The sequence below is a fragment of the Dendropsophus ebraccatus genome, chromosome 8 (genome assembly GCF_027789765.1).
Source record: "Dendropsophus ebraccatus isolate aDenEbr1 chromosome 8, aDenEbr1.pat, whole genome shotgun sequence".
NCBI lineage: Eukaryota > Metazoa > Chordata > Amphibia > Anura > Hylidae > Dendropsophus > Dendropsophus ebraccatus.
In genome coordinates, this window is record NC_091461.1 from 53,391,537 (window position 1) to 53,405,352 (window position 13,816).

The 13,816-nt window shown below is 43.8% G+C and overlaps 1 protein-coding gene across 1 annotated transcript in view; it reads left to right on the forward strand.

Annotated features, from left to right (window-relative positions):
* The window catches only part of HECTD2 (HECT domain E3 ubiquitin protein ligase 2), an 84,735-nt gene that overhangs the window by 10,668 nt on the left and 60,251 nt on the right, over positions 1-13,816 (forward strand). Inside the window, exon 2 of the mRNA XM_069980375.1 lies at positions 9,966-10,095. Coding sequence (XP_069836476.1) covers positions 9,966-10,095 — 130 coding nt within the window. The remainder of the gene's footprint in view (positions 1-9,965; positions 10,096-13,816) is intronic.

The following is a 13,816-nucleotide window of genomic DNA, read 5'->3' on the forward strand; positions in this document are numbered from 1 at the left end:
GCACATTCCCATGTTATCTCTGCTACTAGAGTTCAGCAGACTTTAGGCATGCTCAATGCTGCATCTGATTAGCAGTGGCTGCTGAAGTTACATGCAGCCTCAGGAGTCCTGGGAAACATGGATACAGCTAAATTGGTGCGAACTTCATTTTAAAATTTTTCACATCCTTGATGTTTAGGGCTCGGCCACACTAGCGTTTTTCTTTGTTTCTAACGGATCCGTCTATATTAATTATACGGATGAGCATAAACTGATGAGCAGACTGATGCAAACTGATTGCAAAATGTTCATCTTTTTTTAATGGTCCATTTGTATTTTGGCTTAAAAAAACTGACTTTTGTACATCAGTTTGCATCCGTTTGCATCCGTTTTTCTATCCGTTTATTTTTCTTCTTTGGTTTCTTGCTGCTTCTGCACATGCTCAGTGCAAAAACGGATGAAAAAAAACGGATGTGAACGGAAAAACCTTCCGTTTAAGATCCGTCTTCATTGACTGCAATGTAAATCCATTTTTTTAAGTGGAAAGAAAAAAACACTGCAAACACTATTTTTTCTTCCGTTCAAAAAAACGGATCTTGAACGGATTGCATGCAAACGGAGCACAATTAGGGCTCAGGAAACTGAAATAGTGTGTAAACAAGGCACCCTCAGCTAGTTCATGAAAGTAACAGATTCCCTTTAAAGGCAACCTATCAACCCCCCCCCCCCCGTGTCGGGGTGAAGGCCGCCCCAACCCCCAGCTAGAGTACCGGATACTTACCCCATCTCGCCAGGTCCCACTCCAGGAGCCGGTCACGGGGCGGAGATATCAGGAGCCCGGCACGCGCGCTGCAGAAATGGGTCCGATGCACATAGAGAATGACTGAAAATGAAAAAGAAAATAACCTAAGTGTAACAGGCCATAATAAACATAAGGAATAACAAAGTTGCAATATAATATAATAACATAACAGTCTGTAGTGGCATAAAGCCATAGTAGTCACATACTACTTATAGAGAAAGTCCGGCTTGTCTCTTAATATGCTGGTTGCTCCCCTTTTGTACAGCGCGAGGGCGCTATGGGGATTCGTCTCTGGATAGCCTTTGCCGTGCACACAATCAGTGTTCACCGGCCGTTGACAGCGCAGAAGCCGCACTACGCCTCACTTGCAACCAGCATATTAAAAGACAAGCCGGACTTTCTCTATGAGTAGTACATGACTACTATGGCTTTATGCCACTACAGACTGTTATGTTATTATATTATATTGCAACTTTGTTATTCTTTATGTTTATTATGACCTGTTACACTTCGGTTATGTGCCCCTCCCCCTCCCGTTAGGAAAGAGGTGTGTTTGGCGGGTTTTTTTTCCTTTTAAACCACATTCTTACCTGACTGTACATGATGCACTCGTCCCCAAAATATGGAGCACAAAATGGATGTACTACGGATGATATTTTTGGGATTGCAGAGAAAAAACTGCTGATCACAAATTTCATATACTGATGTGTGAATGTAGCCTAAGGCCTCTGTCACGCTTTCAGTGATTTTTTTCCGGTCCATACATTAATGTTTGCAATCTCGTACCTAATCTGCAAAAAAATTGTCCGTATTGCATCCACAATCTGTGTTTTTTTGCGGATCCACATAAATTGCACAGTGATTGTTTATTATGTTCAGCTGGTTAAAAAAAGGTGGCCAAATCCTAAAAAAGGTCACATGATCGCTTGTGACTTTTTTGGGGGAACTGCGGATGTTACAGATGCCACATCTGCAAGTCTGCAAAAGATTGCCGATCCCATAGATTTCTATTGACTTTTTTTTAGCAGTACAGATTGCGGATCTGTAAACTACGAATAGTGCGGATAGCCCGATAAAAAAATGAATAGGCACTAATATTATCCATAATTGCGGATCCGCATTTACAGATAACATTACAGAACATGTGAGTAAGGCCTAACTGTACTATAGCTGTAATTCATCTGGCATCAGATTTATTTCTAGTAAAGGTCTGTATTGAGTGACTACAAGCAGAATATATACCAAAGTCGATACAATGCACTATAATAAAAGTTAATTTTCTGAAATAAAACCTATTGGTAATTTATATAATGTTAATTGTAAAAACTTAGACAACTTAACAGCAAGACTTTGATATCACCCGCATTATTGTATATGCGGTTCTTAGGCTTTTACCAATGGTATCAATATGTATGATGAAGACAAAATGCCTCCATTGTTATCCCTGTGCTCCATGTGTAGTAGGAAGGTTATGGTGAGTTGCTATGGGGAGCAGGGATGGAATCCTCCAGCAGTCATTAATAGTGTTAGCTCATCACCCGACATCAGATTGTAGGACGGCAAGGCTGGAAAAACAAACCATCCAAAGAAAGTGATATTAGTACTCATGAAACCTCACTTATCAGCTTGTGTCAGTCCTCTATACTGAAAACCTGCAGAATAATGTCTGATTTGATTTTATTGAATCTCATATATACTTTGAGCATTTAGAGCAATAAAATTAGGATTTATGTGAGGCAGCTTTGGCAAAGCACACTTAGCCCCTTTGCCTCTTATTACCATGTGGGGGCACATGGGGCTCTCTACTACTAGCTTTAATGGACCATCCAATGGAGCATGCCATCATTTATTTTTCTTTTACATTCATATGGAATATATTATGGATTGGAGATAGAGATGAGCAAACTTGTTGAAACTTCAGGTTTGTGTAAAATGAAATCAAACATTCAGCAAGTTCGTATCGGGGAGATTAGGAGAAACAGAATTTCCCCAGAGAGGTCTATACTGTAGGTACTAAATAAAGTAATGTCGCTTGCATGTGTGAGTAAGTAACAAATTATTCAACAAATAAAAGTTAATTTTATCTTATCTTAACACCTTCTTGGCTTTAAACTCCCAATAGCACCTCGGTTTATTATTGGGGTTACTGTTATCAGATGTTCCCTACCATTTTTGACTCGGCAGATACCAGTCAGGGGACCTCCAGAGCTTCAAGTTCTCCTCTTTATCGGGTGCTATCTGTCATATGATCTGCTTGTCATTGTTTTGGCCTCAGTGTATGTGATGTCACTGTCTTCTTCCCTACTAGCCCACCCACACTAGACTAGTGGGGGAGAGAAGGGCAGGAATGGGTCTGCAAGGAGGAGTAGTGGGAGGAAGCAGGGCAGAGATAGGGACTGCAAGGAGGAGTAGTGGGAGGGAGCAGGGCAGAGATAGGGACTGCAAATAGGAGTAGTGGGAGGGAGCAGGGCAGAGATAGGGACTGCAAGGAGAAGTAGTGGAGGGAGCAGGGCAGGGATAGAGACTGCAAAGAGGAGTAGTGGAGGGAGCAGGGCAAGGATAGAGACTGCAAGGAGGAGTACTGGAGGGAGCAGGGCAAGGATAGAGAATGCAAAGAGGAGTAGATGGAGGGAGCAGGGCAAGGATAGAGACTGCAAGGAGGAGTACTGGAGGGAGCAGGGCAGGGATAGAGACTGCAAGGAGGAGTAGATGGAGGGAGCAGGGCAAGGATAGAGACTGCTAGGAGGAGGAGTGGAGGGAGCAGGGCAGGGATGTAGACTGCTATGAGGAGTAGTGGAGGGAGCAGGGCAGGGAAAGAGACTGCGAGGAGGAGTTGTGGAGGGATCAGGGCAGGGATAGAGACTGCAAGGAGTAGTGGGAGGGAGCAGAGCAGGGATGCAGAATGCTAGGGAGAGTAGGGATGCAGACTGCTAGGAGTAGTAGTGGAAGGAGCAGGGTGGAGATGCAGAATGTTAACGGTAAGTAGGGATGCAGACTGCTAGGAGGAGGAGTTGGCGGGAGCAGGGTGGAGATGCAGACTGCTAGGAGTAGTAGTGGAAGGAGCAGGGTGGAGATGCAGAATGTTAACGGTAAGTAGGGATGCAGACTGCTAGGAGGAGGAGTTGGCGGGAGCAGGGTGGAGATGCAGACTGCTAGGAGGAGGAGTTGGTGGGAGCAGGGTGAAGATGCAGAATGCTAGGTAGTAGTGGAGGGAGCAGGTTGGGGATGCAGAATGCTAGGTAGTAGTGGAGGGAGCAGGTTGGGGATGCAGAATGCTAGGTAGTAGTGGAGAGTAGTGGAGGGAGCAGGTTGGGGATGCAGAATGCTAGGTAGATGTGGAGAGTAGTGGAGGGAGCAGGTTAGGGGTGCAGACTTTTATGACTTAATGTCCCTGATAACCCCCTTAAGATTTCATTGGTGTTTCCCTTTAAGCAATAAATGTCCCTTGTGAATGACTATTCAGAATCACAGGTTTCCTCTTGTTACATTATCAGGCGGCGCTGCATTTTGTGAACACAGTGCCACCTGCTAGGCAGAAGTGAAGAGCAGTATGTTTCCATTGATTCATACTTCACAATCTGAACCTTCTTGTCATGTAGATCTGCTCAGTATGAACTTTATAGCCTCCTGTTTAATGTGTTCTGAAAGGTAGCCTTGTTCCTGTAATTCCTCCATGATTAGTTTTCTTCATCTGTAACGTGTGCTACCAGGAGCCTTTGTGTTGCTCGCAGTGTTCTTCGTGGCTCTGCAGGCAGTGTAGCACGCCATCTTCACCACAATATGCCATACAGCTAGAGGGATTCTGGCAAATAAAAGGCCTGCTCCGTTATTGTTGTTAAGGCATGCTGGAAACCGCAGTATTCAAAAAGAATTGATTTCTCGCAACAGGAGCTGGTGTTTAATGTGACTAATGTATTTAATAAGGTTTGGACTCTTAAAAGGACATGGAGTCATCAGCCGTCTGTTAATAAAACATAAAATATGCAGTAACTATACATGGATGAGTGTTTGCACTAACCCAACCAGCAATGGGCTCATGTTCTTGGAGGAATATGTGACAAGGCACAGTAGCAACAGTAGATGTGCCATTATTGTCTAAAGGGCTTCAAACCACTATAGTAAACTCTTCGTTCATTGATGATAGGGGATCGATGGGGATCTGACACCCAGCACCTCTGCTGATCCAGAGTTGCGGTGTCCACATCCACAGTGAACAGAGCTCTGTACAAATGTGAAAATTTTGTAAAAATCTGGTGGGGAGCAAATACTTTTTTATAAACCTATTACAGGAACAGGAGCCATACAAGTGTGGTGAGCCCCTGAATGAGGATGTAGCAGTGGGACAGCCGGTCACTTGCTTGGTAGAGGTGTGACGCCACTTCTTGAGGTGGATGGCCAAGATACAGCCAGACCTTTAGGGTTTTGTCACGTGACACCAGTGCCTGGTGGGCACACAGGTGTGATGGAACGCCTACTTTTAGAAGATAAGACCGGTTGTACCCTTCTTCTCTGTAGTCTGTGTCCTGTCGAGTTGCTGCAGGGTCCCTTGGGATAGTGTAGGCACAGGTGGTCAGAGCAGTGTAGTAATCCACCGAATAGTGGTAGGACCCGCCACCCACAGAAAGAGAAGTGTCCCAAGGTTGCGGTGTAGTGCTGTGCAGGTGGTAGCCAGTAATCACAGACTCTGTAATAACGTTGACTTGATTCACTACTCCTTAAAGCGCAGCAGGGAATACAACGAATCTTCAGGTACACTTGATACAGTTCCAATAAATACACATACACAGGACCACCAGATCTGTGTGATAGGTGCGGAGTAGGATGTAGTAGAGTTGATAAGGTTGTGCTGAGGTAGTAGGGAGGAAGATGCCGCCAGAGTCTCAACCCAATTAGTAGTGTGCTCTGCCGGGAGGTTGGAGTGCTCAGAAGAATACACGTAGAAGAAGAAGAAACAACCTGTGCCTGTACACCCGTGCTGCAAGATGGAGTTCATCGACTTTCTAGTAACTTTGCTCCACCCGGATCAGTTCCTAGCTCTCTGACTTTTCTGCGGAGACTGTCCTGCACTGTACTGACTCGTATTCCTTTGCGTGGGTTGAGGTTATCTTTAGGCTAGTCTTTCCCGAAGGGATTTGCAGTGCATCATACAGCCTGTTTGGTTCTTCAAGAGAGAGAGTTGTGAGAACTGACTGTTCTGCGTCCTACCCATGCAGGGCACTGACTAAGGACTAACACTGACTTGGAGGCTACTCCCCTTCCTGGCCAGTGTGTGTGTGTGTGTGTGTTGTGATTGGGTGGAAAGAGAGCAATAGAGAAACGGGATAGAAAAAGGAGAATAGGATAGAAGAAAGGAGAAATCTTACTGGACAACAGAATCTGGTACATACAAACAATAACCCTTTAGTAAACTTCAGCCATGCTGCTTCTAGACCTTAGTTTCACAATATAGTGACATCTAGTGGTCATTTTTAGTAACACAACAGCTATAGTAAAATCATACAGACTTTTACGAGGGGTGTAAAAAATAGCAACACCCCCAGTGGGACACCACACAAGGGTAGACTTTATTCTACATATAAGTAAGACCATAGTCCTCTTAAAAGGAGAAGTCCGGCAAAGTATTGTATTGCCCCCCAAAAGTTATACAAATCACCACTATACACTTATTACGGGAAAGGCTTATAAAGTGATTTTTTTCCCTGCACTTACTACTGCTTCAAGGCTTCACCTACTGGATAACATGGTGATGTCACGCCCCGACTCACAGAGCTGTGCAGGCTGTGGCTGCAGGAGAGGATGATGGCAGAGGGATGCTCAGTGTCCCTCCAGTGCCCTGTGTCCCTCAGTGTCCCCCTGCCATCATCCTCTCCAGCAGCCACAGCCCGCACAGCTCTGGGAGTCGGGTCGTGACATCACCATTTTATCCAGGAAGTGAAGCCTTGATGCAGTAGTAAGTGCGGGGGGGGGGGGGGGGGGGGGCAATACAATACTTTAATGAAAATTTTCGCCGGACTTCTCCTTTATTCAGCCTTTCAGCACTAATGTAATGAAGGAGTTCGAGTAACTCCAGGGCTTCAGCTGGAGCAGGGAGGGGTGAGTAATGTCCCTTTATTGAAGTTAAACTATCTATACGCCTTGGTTGCCATAATAAATCTTCATTGGTTTAGGTTGTGAATGTTTTGGATATAATTGCTGTTTCCTAAACATGGGGTGGCTATGGGACTCTGGGACTCTGCGAATGTGTATAGATTGTAGACTAAAATCTACAAAAAGGACAGAAAATAAGTGGAAAGCCAAATGACCTTGTCTTTTTTGCTATATTTTTAGAAGGCAGACTTTGTTGATGAATCCATATTAGAGAATTATATATGCGTGTGTGCTTTGGTATATCCAGATTGCCGCATTCTCTTCTTTGTGTAGCAAACTGTCAGGCTCCAGACATTCCAGCTGGTGTCTCCAGCTCCACAGATCAGAGCACAAGGCAGTATTTCATGGTAACAGTCCCTGCAAAATAAAGACAGGAGGAAAGGAAGTCATTTGCAAATTATCTGCATTTTGTTTCCCTTCACTTTTATTCCCACATAACAGTGAACATTGGAGAACTAAACATTGCTTTCTTCATTAACATTATTTACTTGAGGTTCATTTCCCATGGTCCAGCTTCCTATGTAATGATTGATCTCATCATAAAGGGAAAAAAACGTCTTTTGATGTTTTTGGCTTTAATCCCTAATTCAGTTGTATCATCACACGCTCATAACAATTCCTTTCTCTTCACATTACGTTGGGCTCATTTGCATGGTCTCTTTCATGTGTAGATGGAAACAAATCTGTGAAAGTGACACCATTTTTAAAACAATAAAGGTTATGCTGAATATAAAATAATACACCTACAAGCACCTGTGGTCCGTATAAATTAAATGTACAAATGCACCAAATAAATTGATCAGCCTTATTCTGCAATATCAGCTAAAATTACTGAGTAAGGGTATGTGTGCACTTCGGAAAATAGACGGAAAATTCGTCGTGGAGTCCGCTGCTCAGGCCCACTCGTGGACTGCGGCGGGCAGTGTGTCACTGCCCGTGTCATAGACTCCATTCTATGCATGGGCGGATTCCGTCGTCTGGCTAAAGAATGAACACGTGTCTATGACATGGGTGGAGATGATTCCACCACGGTTTTTCTGTCTATTTTCCAAAGTGTACACATACCCTAAAGCTGATCAATTTTGATCAATTATTTGGTGTATTGGTGTATTGCATTTTATTTAAATGGACCATAAGTGCTTGTAGGTCTCCATGTGTCCAGTTAACTTTGGTCTTGGTATGACTGTCTAAAGGCCCTATTACACGAAGTGATTGTCGCCATATTTGCTTTGTGTAATAAAAGGCAACAATCAGCAGATATGTATGCTGTTGGCTGATCGTTGTCTTTTTTTATCCCCCCCCCCCCCCCCCGCACTTACCTGCTTGCTGTCAGGGCAGGTAATAGCGCAGGCAGCGAGCGTTGAACGTGGAGGAAGCTTGTGTTGTGTCCCACCACCGGTGGTTCGTAACTTCATATGCCACACCTGTCGCAAAAGCCGTTTTACTTCAAGATAGGTGGTGATGAAGGTAGTTTATTATTCGACCACTATATGCCAGTGGTTTGTATGTAAACTTGTATTTATTGCACAGCTGTAGTTAACAAAGGGTCACTGCTCCTTTTATGTTATGTATTTTATTGTCCTATCTAACCTAACACTTTCCTTCTCTTCTTGCACACATTCTACTCCACCACTTACAGGGCCCTTACACACCCCTGTAGGAAGTAGTCACTTGGTGGGAGGAAGTGCGGTTCAGTCTTGCACAGATTCTCGTGGGAGGAAGACACACAGATTAGGCACCCCTTTCTAGGAGAGTCCAGTTGTGTTGGAGAGTCAGAACCTACGTGTATGAGGTAACCAGAGACACTTAGGGAGAGATTTATCAAGCTGGTGTAAATTAGAATTGTCTTAGTTGCCCCTAGCAACCAATCAGATTCCACTTTTCATTCCTCACAGAGTCTTTGAAAAATCAAAGGTGGAATCTGATTGGTTGCTAGGGGCAACTAAGACAATTCTACTTTACACCAGTTTGATAAATCTCCCCCTTAGTTTCTTTAGTCTATCTACTTTCAGTATGCAGTGCTAGACACTACAAGAAAAACAAGTTGTGGATTAAACCCAGCCCATGCCGAGAACCACTCTACAAAGTGCAAGGCAGTATCCTAGGCTACAGACGGAACTGACCCGGATAGAACATAGCTACAGTAAAGAAGGTTTACATATTCTATCTTGCAGTGCAGGTGAAACCGGAAAATTTTGGACACTTTAGCTTGACCCAGGTAACCACGACTGGGGCTTGTGTCACTTTAGTAGGACGGGTAACTGACCACCTTCTGCCCTACAGTGTCAAGACAACAGTCTAAACACAGGCTTAAGTATCTCTCTCTCAAGTATTCTCTCTAAAGTTCCGGTAGAGCACAGTACTACCTTGGGTTGGGACTCCCTTGACAAACTCCTCTCCTCTGTTCTACACTGCTCAACTCTAAGCTATACAAGCACCGCTACAACTACCTCTCTTTTATCAGCACTTACAAGTATCTCTCAGCAGAGATCTAGTGAAACAATAAAGCCTGTATCCAGATAAGCTATTTACTGCCAAAGTGTTCTGTATTTCCAAGAGACTCTCTAGTAAAGCTGTTCTATTTACATCACATCCGCTATACACCTTGGGTCATTTTCCCCTTTCTGTGGGTGGCGGTACGGATAAAAGCAGGTATCATAAAACCATCTACTATGCAGATAAAGCAGAAATTCCCCAGTATAGAAATCCAGGAACGGATTATAAAAGATTTGACTATGTATACGTTGTCATCAGTTGTTTCATAAAATTTCATTTTAAAAAGTACTCGCCCACATTACTAGTAGCAGTTAGTGCAAGAACCCCCCATGGCAATGTTGGTGAATTCCCTGCCCATTCATATTGTATTGTTCCCTCTGAGTATTGCATCAAACTATTCTAAATGACTGTGTGTAAAATGGTCAGTTTTCCTCGTAATGTTACTCTGTGTTCCGACTTGTTCTAGACGCATCGCAGCACAATTCATGGGGGACATTTGCTGTGAATTCTGTTTTGTAGTAATTGCTTCCTTTAATTACAGGGGATGGAGAGAGCAGCGAAGGGCCAGTTCTCAACCTTCAGCAGTTTTATTTCAACTATCAACCAAAAGAAAGAAGCCGCTGGGAACAGATGCTCACCTACGCAGCTTGTTATACCCAACAACAAAAATGGTAAATAAAAGTATCATGTACGCAGCTGTTCCCGTAAAACAACAGTAACACCATGGTGGGGAGAACTGTGCTGCATGAATAGAGCTGTGATAAAGTCAATGTACAAGCTGCTGCTTTTTTTTTTTGTTTTTTTTTTTTTTTTAGTGTACATTAAGTAGATCTTTACCCCTTGGTTAAGCCCAACTGACTGTAGTGTTAAAGTGGAACTTTACATTTAGAATACTTTTTGGGTATTGAATTGTTAGCGATTCCCATATAGGCATTTATAACTGAGGAGAGCAGCAGATGGGAATTCCTTTGGTGTTTGTCGCATCTAAAGGGCCCTACCACCAAAAGTACATAGCAGTGTAAATACAGTCCATTAGGTTATTTTAAAGGCGTACTCCAGCGAAAATCTTTTTCTTTCAAATCAACTGGTTTCAGGAAGTTATAAAGATTTGTACTTTACTTCGATTAAAAAAATCTCAAGTCTTCCAGTACTTATCAGCTGCTGTATGTCCTGCAGGAAATGTTCTTTTCACCCTGACACAGTGCTCTCAGCAGAGAGCACTGTGTCTGACTGAAAAGAAAACAGCACTTCCTGCAAGACATACAGCAGCTAATAAGTATGGGAAGACTTGAGGTTTTTAAATAGAAGTAAATTACAAATCTATATAACTTTCTGAAACCATTTGATTTGAAAGATAACCCCTTTAACCCTTTTAGGACCAAACCCAAAATTACCTAGTGGACCGCACCAATTTTCATTTTTGTGTTTTAGTTTTTCCCTCCTCCCCTTCTAAGAGCTCTAGCACTTTCAGTTTTCTAGCTACAGGGCCATGTGGGGGATTGTTTTTTTCAGGAACAGGTGTACTTTGTAATGGCGTCTTCCATTCTACCATAACATGTATGATGGAACCCCAAAAATATTATTTCTGAAAATATAAATTGGTGAAATTGTAAAAAAAGAATGCAATATTTGTGTAGATTGGACGTTTGGATCACTTTATATATATATCTATATATAGTATATATATATATAGTGTGTGTGTGTGTGTATGTGTATGTATGTATGTATATGTGTATGTATTAGGGATGTCACGATACCAGAATTTTGAGTTCGATACCGATACCATCTTTTTTTTTCCGATACTCAATACCATTTCGATACTTTTGAAAAAAAGCACTTAAAATACAAATATAATGACATCCCCCCCCCTCACCCAGACTGTGGGTATGATGCCCCCATGCACCACATTTTTATTTATGTGACTTTTTGATCACTTTTTTTGTTACTTTTAATGGTTCGGACAATTCCGCATGCAATGATGCCAAATGTTTATTTTTGACATGAATAAAAGGGAAAGGCGGGGATTATTAGAACTTTTATTCTGAATTTTTTTTTAATTGTCATCTGCCTCATAGGGGTTTTCGCCTTCCCCTGGATCAGCACAGTAGGATTTCCCTAGTTTTTTTTTACACTTTTTAATTCCCCACAACAACCCCCAGGATACCTCTGTGCACTACAACTCCCAGCATACCTTCTTGTGCACAAAGATGTATGCTGGGAGTCGTTGTGTTGGGAGGCTGCTGCTGCACCACTGTACCTCCCAGCATACCTTCTTGTGCACTACAACTCCCAGCATACCTCCTTGTCCACAAAGAGGTATGGTGGGGTTGTAGTACACAAGAAGGTATGCTGGGAGGTACAGTGGTGCAGCAGCAGCCTCCCAACACAACAACTCCCAGCATACATCTTTGTGCACAAGAAGGTATGCTGGGAGTTGTAGTGCACAGAGGTATCCTGGGGGTTGTTGTGGTGTCAGGAGGCTGCTGCTGCACAACTGCAACTCCCAGCATACCTTCTTGTGCACTACAACTCCAGCATATCTTCTTGTGCACAAAGAGGTATGCTGGGGGTTGTAATGCACAAAGAGGTATGCTGGGAGTTGTTGTGATGGGAGGCTGCTGCTGCACAACTACAACTCCCAACATATTTCCTTGTTTGTTATAACTCCCAGCATACCTTCTTGTGCACTACAACCCCCAGCATACCTCCTTGTGCACAAGAAGATATGCTGGGAGTTGTAGTGCACAAGAAGGTATGCTGGGAGTTGTAGTGGACAAGGAGATATGCTGGGAGTTGTGTCGGAAGGCTGCTGCTGCACAACTGCAACTCCCAACATCTTCTTGTGCACTAGAACCCCCAGCATACCTCTTTGTGCAAAGAGGTATGCTGAGAGTTGTAGTGCACTAGAAGGTATGGTGAGAGTTGTAGTTGTGCAGCAGCAGCCTCCCGATCCCAGCATACCTCCGTGCACTACAACTCCTAGCATACCTTCTTGTGCACAAGCAGGTATGCTGGGAGGGGACTGGCCGGTGTGAGGGACCGCAAAGTGCAGCGGCGGGTCCCGGGGGATGGAGGAGAGGGGTGGATGAAGGGCTGGACTGGCGGTGCAGAGGTGGCTGCCGGGGCTGACAATGGGGGGCAGGACTGGAAGGACGCAGCCGCGGCGGGGGAATAGTTAAATAACTGCCACCCGTAATATCGCGGGCTGCAGTCATTAGCAGTGGGGGCCGCTCCATATACAGCAGACTTCTGCTGCATATGGAGTGGCTCTGGGCGGGGGGGGTTAAATGCCGCTGTCAGTTGTGACAGCGGCATCTACCCTGTAAAATAGCCGGCACTAGCGATCGCTATGTGCCGGTTATTTGAAGTTGGTGCCACCGGGAGCGGAGAGCGCGCGGGCGAAGGAGGGGACACCAGGGGGCGGCACACAGAGAACACGGCCGGCGCTCAGCTAGCTGCCGGCCGTGGTCTCTGCGCTGTACTTTATATTAAGCTGCGCTATTATGCAGCTTAACATAAAGTATCGATACCAGGAAATCCTGGTACCGAACCGTTTTTCTGCCCGAAATATCGATAGTAGTATCGATATTTCGGTGCATCGTGCAACACTAGTATGTGTGTGTATGTATGTATATATATATATGTATATATATATATATATATATATATGTGTATATATATATATATATATATGTATATATATATATATTATAAAATCTGCCGTCCTGGCACTTTTTTCCCTCTTTTCGTTTACGCCATTCACTGTACGGGATGACGATTGTTATATTTTGATAGATCTGACAATTACACACGCTACGGTATATAAGATGTTTAATTATTTTTATGTTTTTTTTATTATTTTTATGTTTTATGAAATGTTGTAAGGGGTGATTTAAATTTTTATTGGGGGAGGGACTTTGGGGTATTTTTTTATTTATTTTTTTTAAATGTACTTTTTTTTTTTACACATTTTACGTCCCCCTGGGGGACTTTTACATGCAATCATTAGATTGCATACACTGATCACTGCTATGCCATAGGCATAGCAGTAATCCGTGTTATCAGCGCTCTGCTCATTGAGCCTGCCTGAGGAAGGTAAGAGACCTCTGGCAGTCCGTGAAAGCGATTGGGACTGCGGGGTTCAGATTGGTAAGTGACAGGAGCTGCTCCTGTCACTTACACTTAAATGACACAATCGCAGCGTTTTAAGAGGTTAATGACTGGCTGCAGTGCGATTGCTGCAGCCTGTCATTAATGGTGAGGGCCTGGCTGCAAACTGCAGCCGGCCCCCACCTGCTATGAAGCGCACTTTATAGCACCTTAGAGACCCAGGACATACAGTTAAGTCCAGGGTTGTCTGGTCACAGACACCCATGATGTAACTGTACGTCC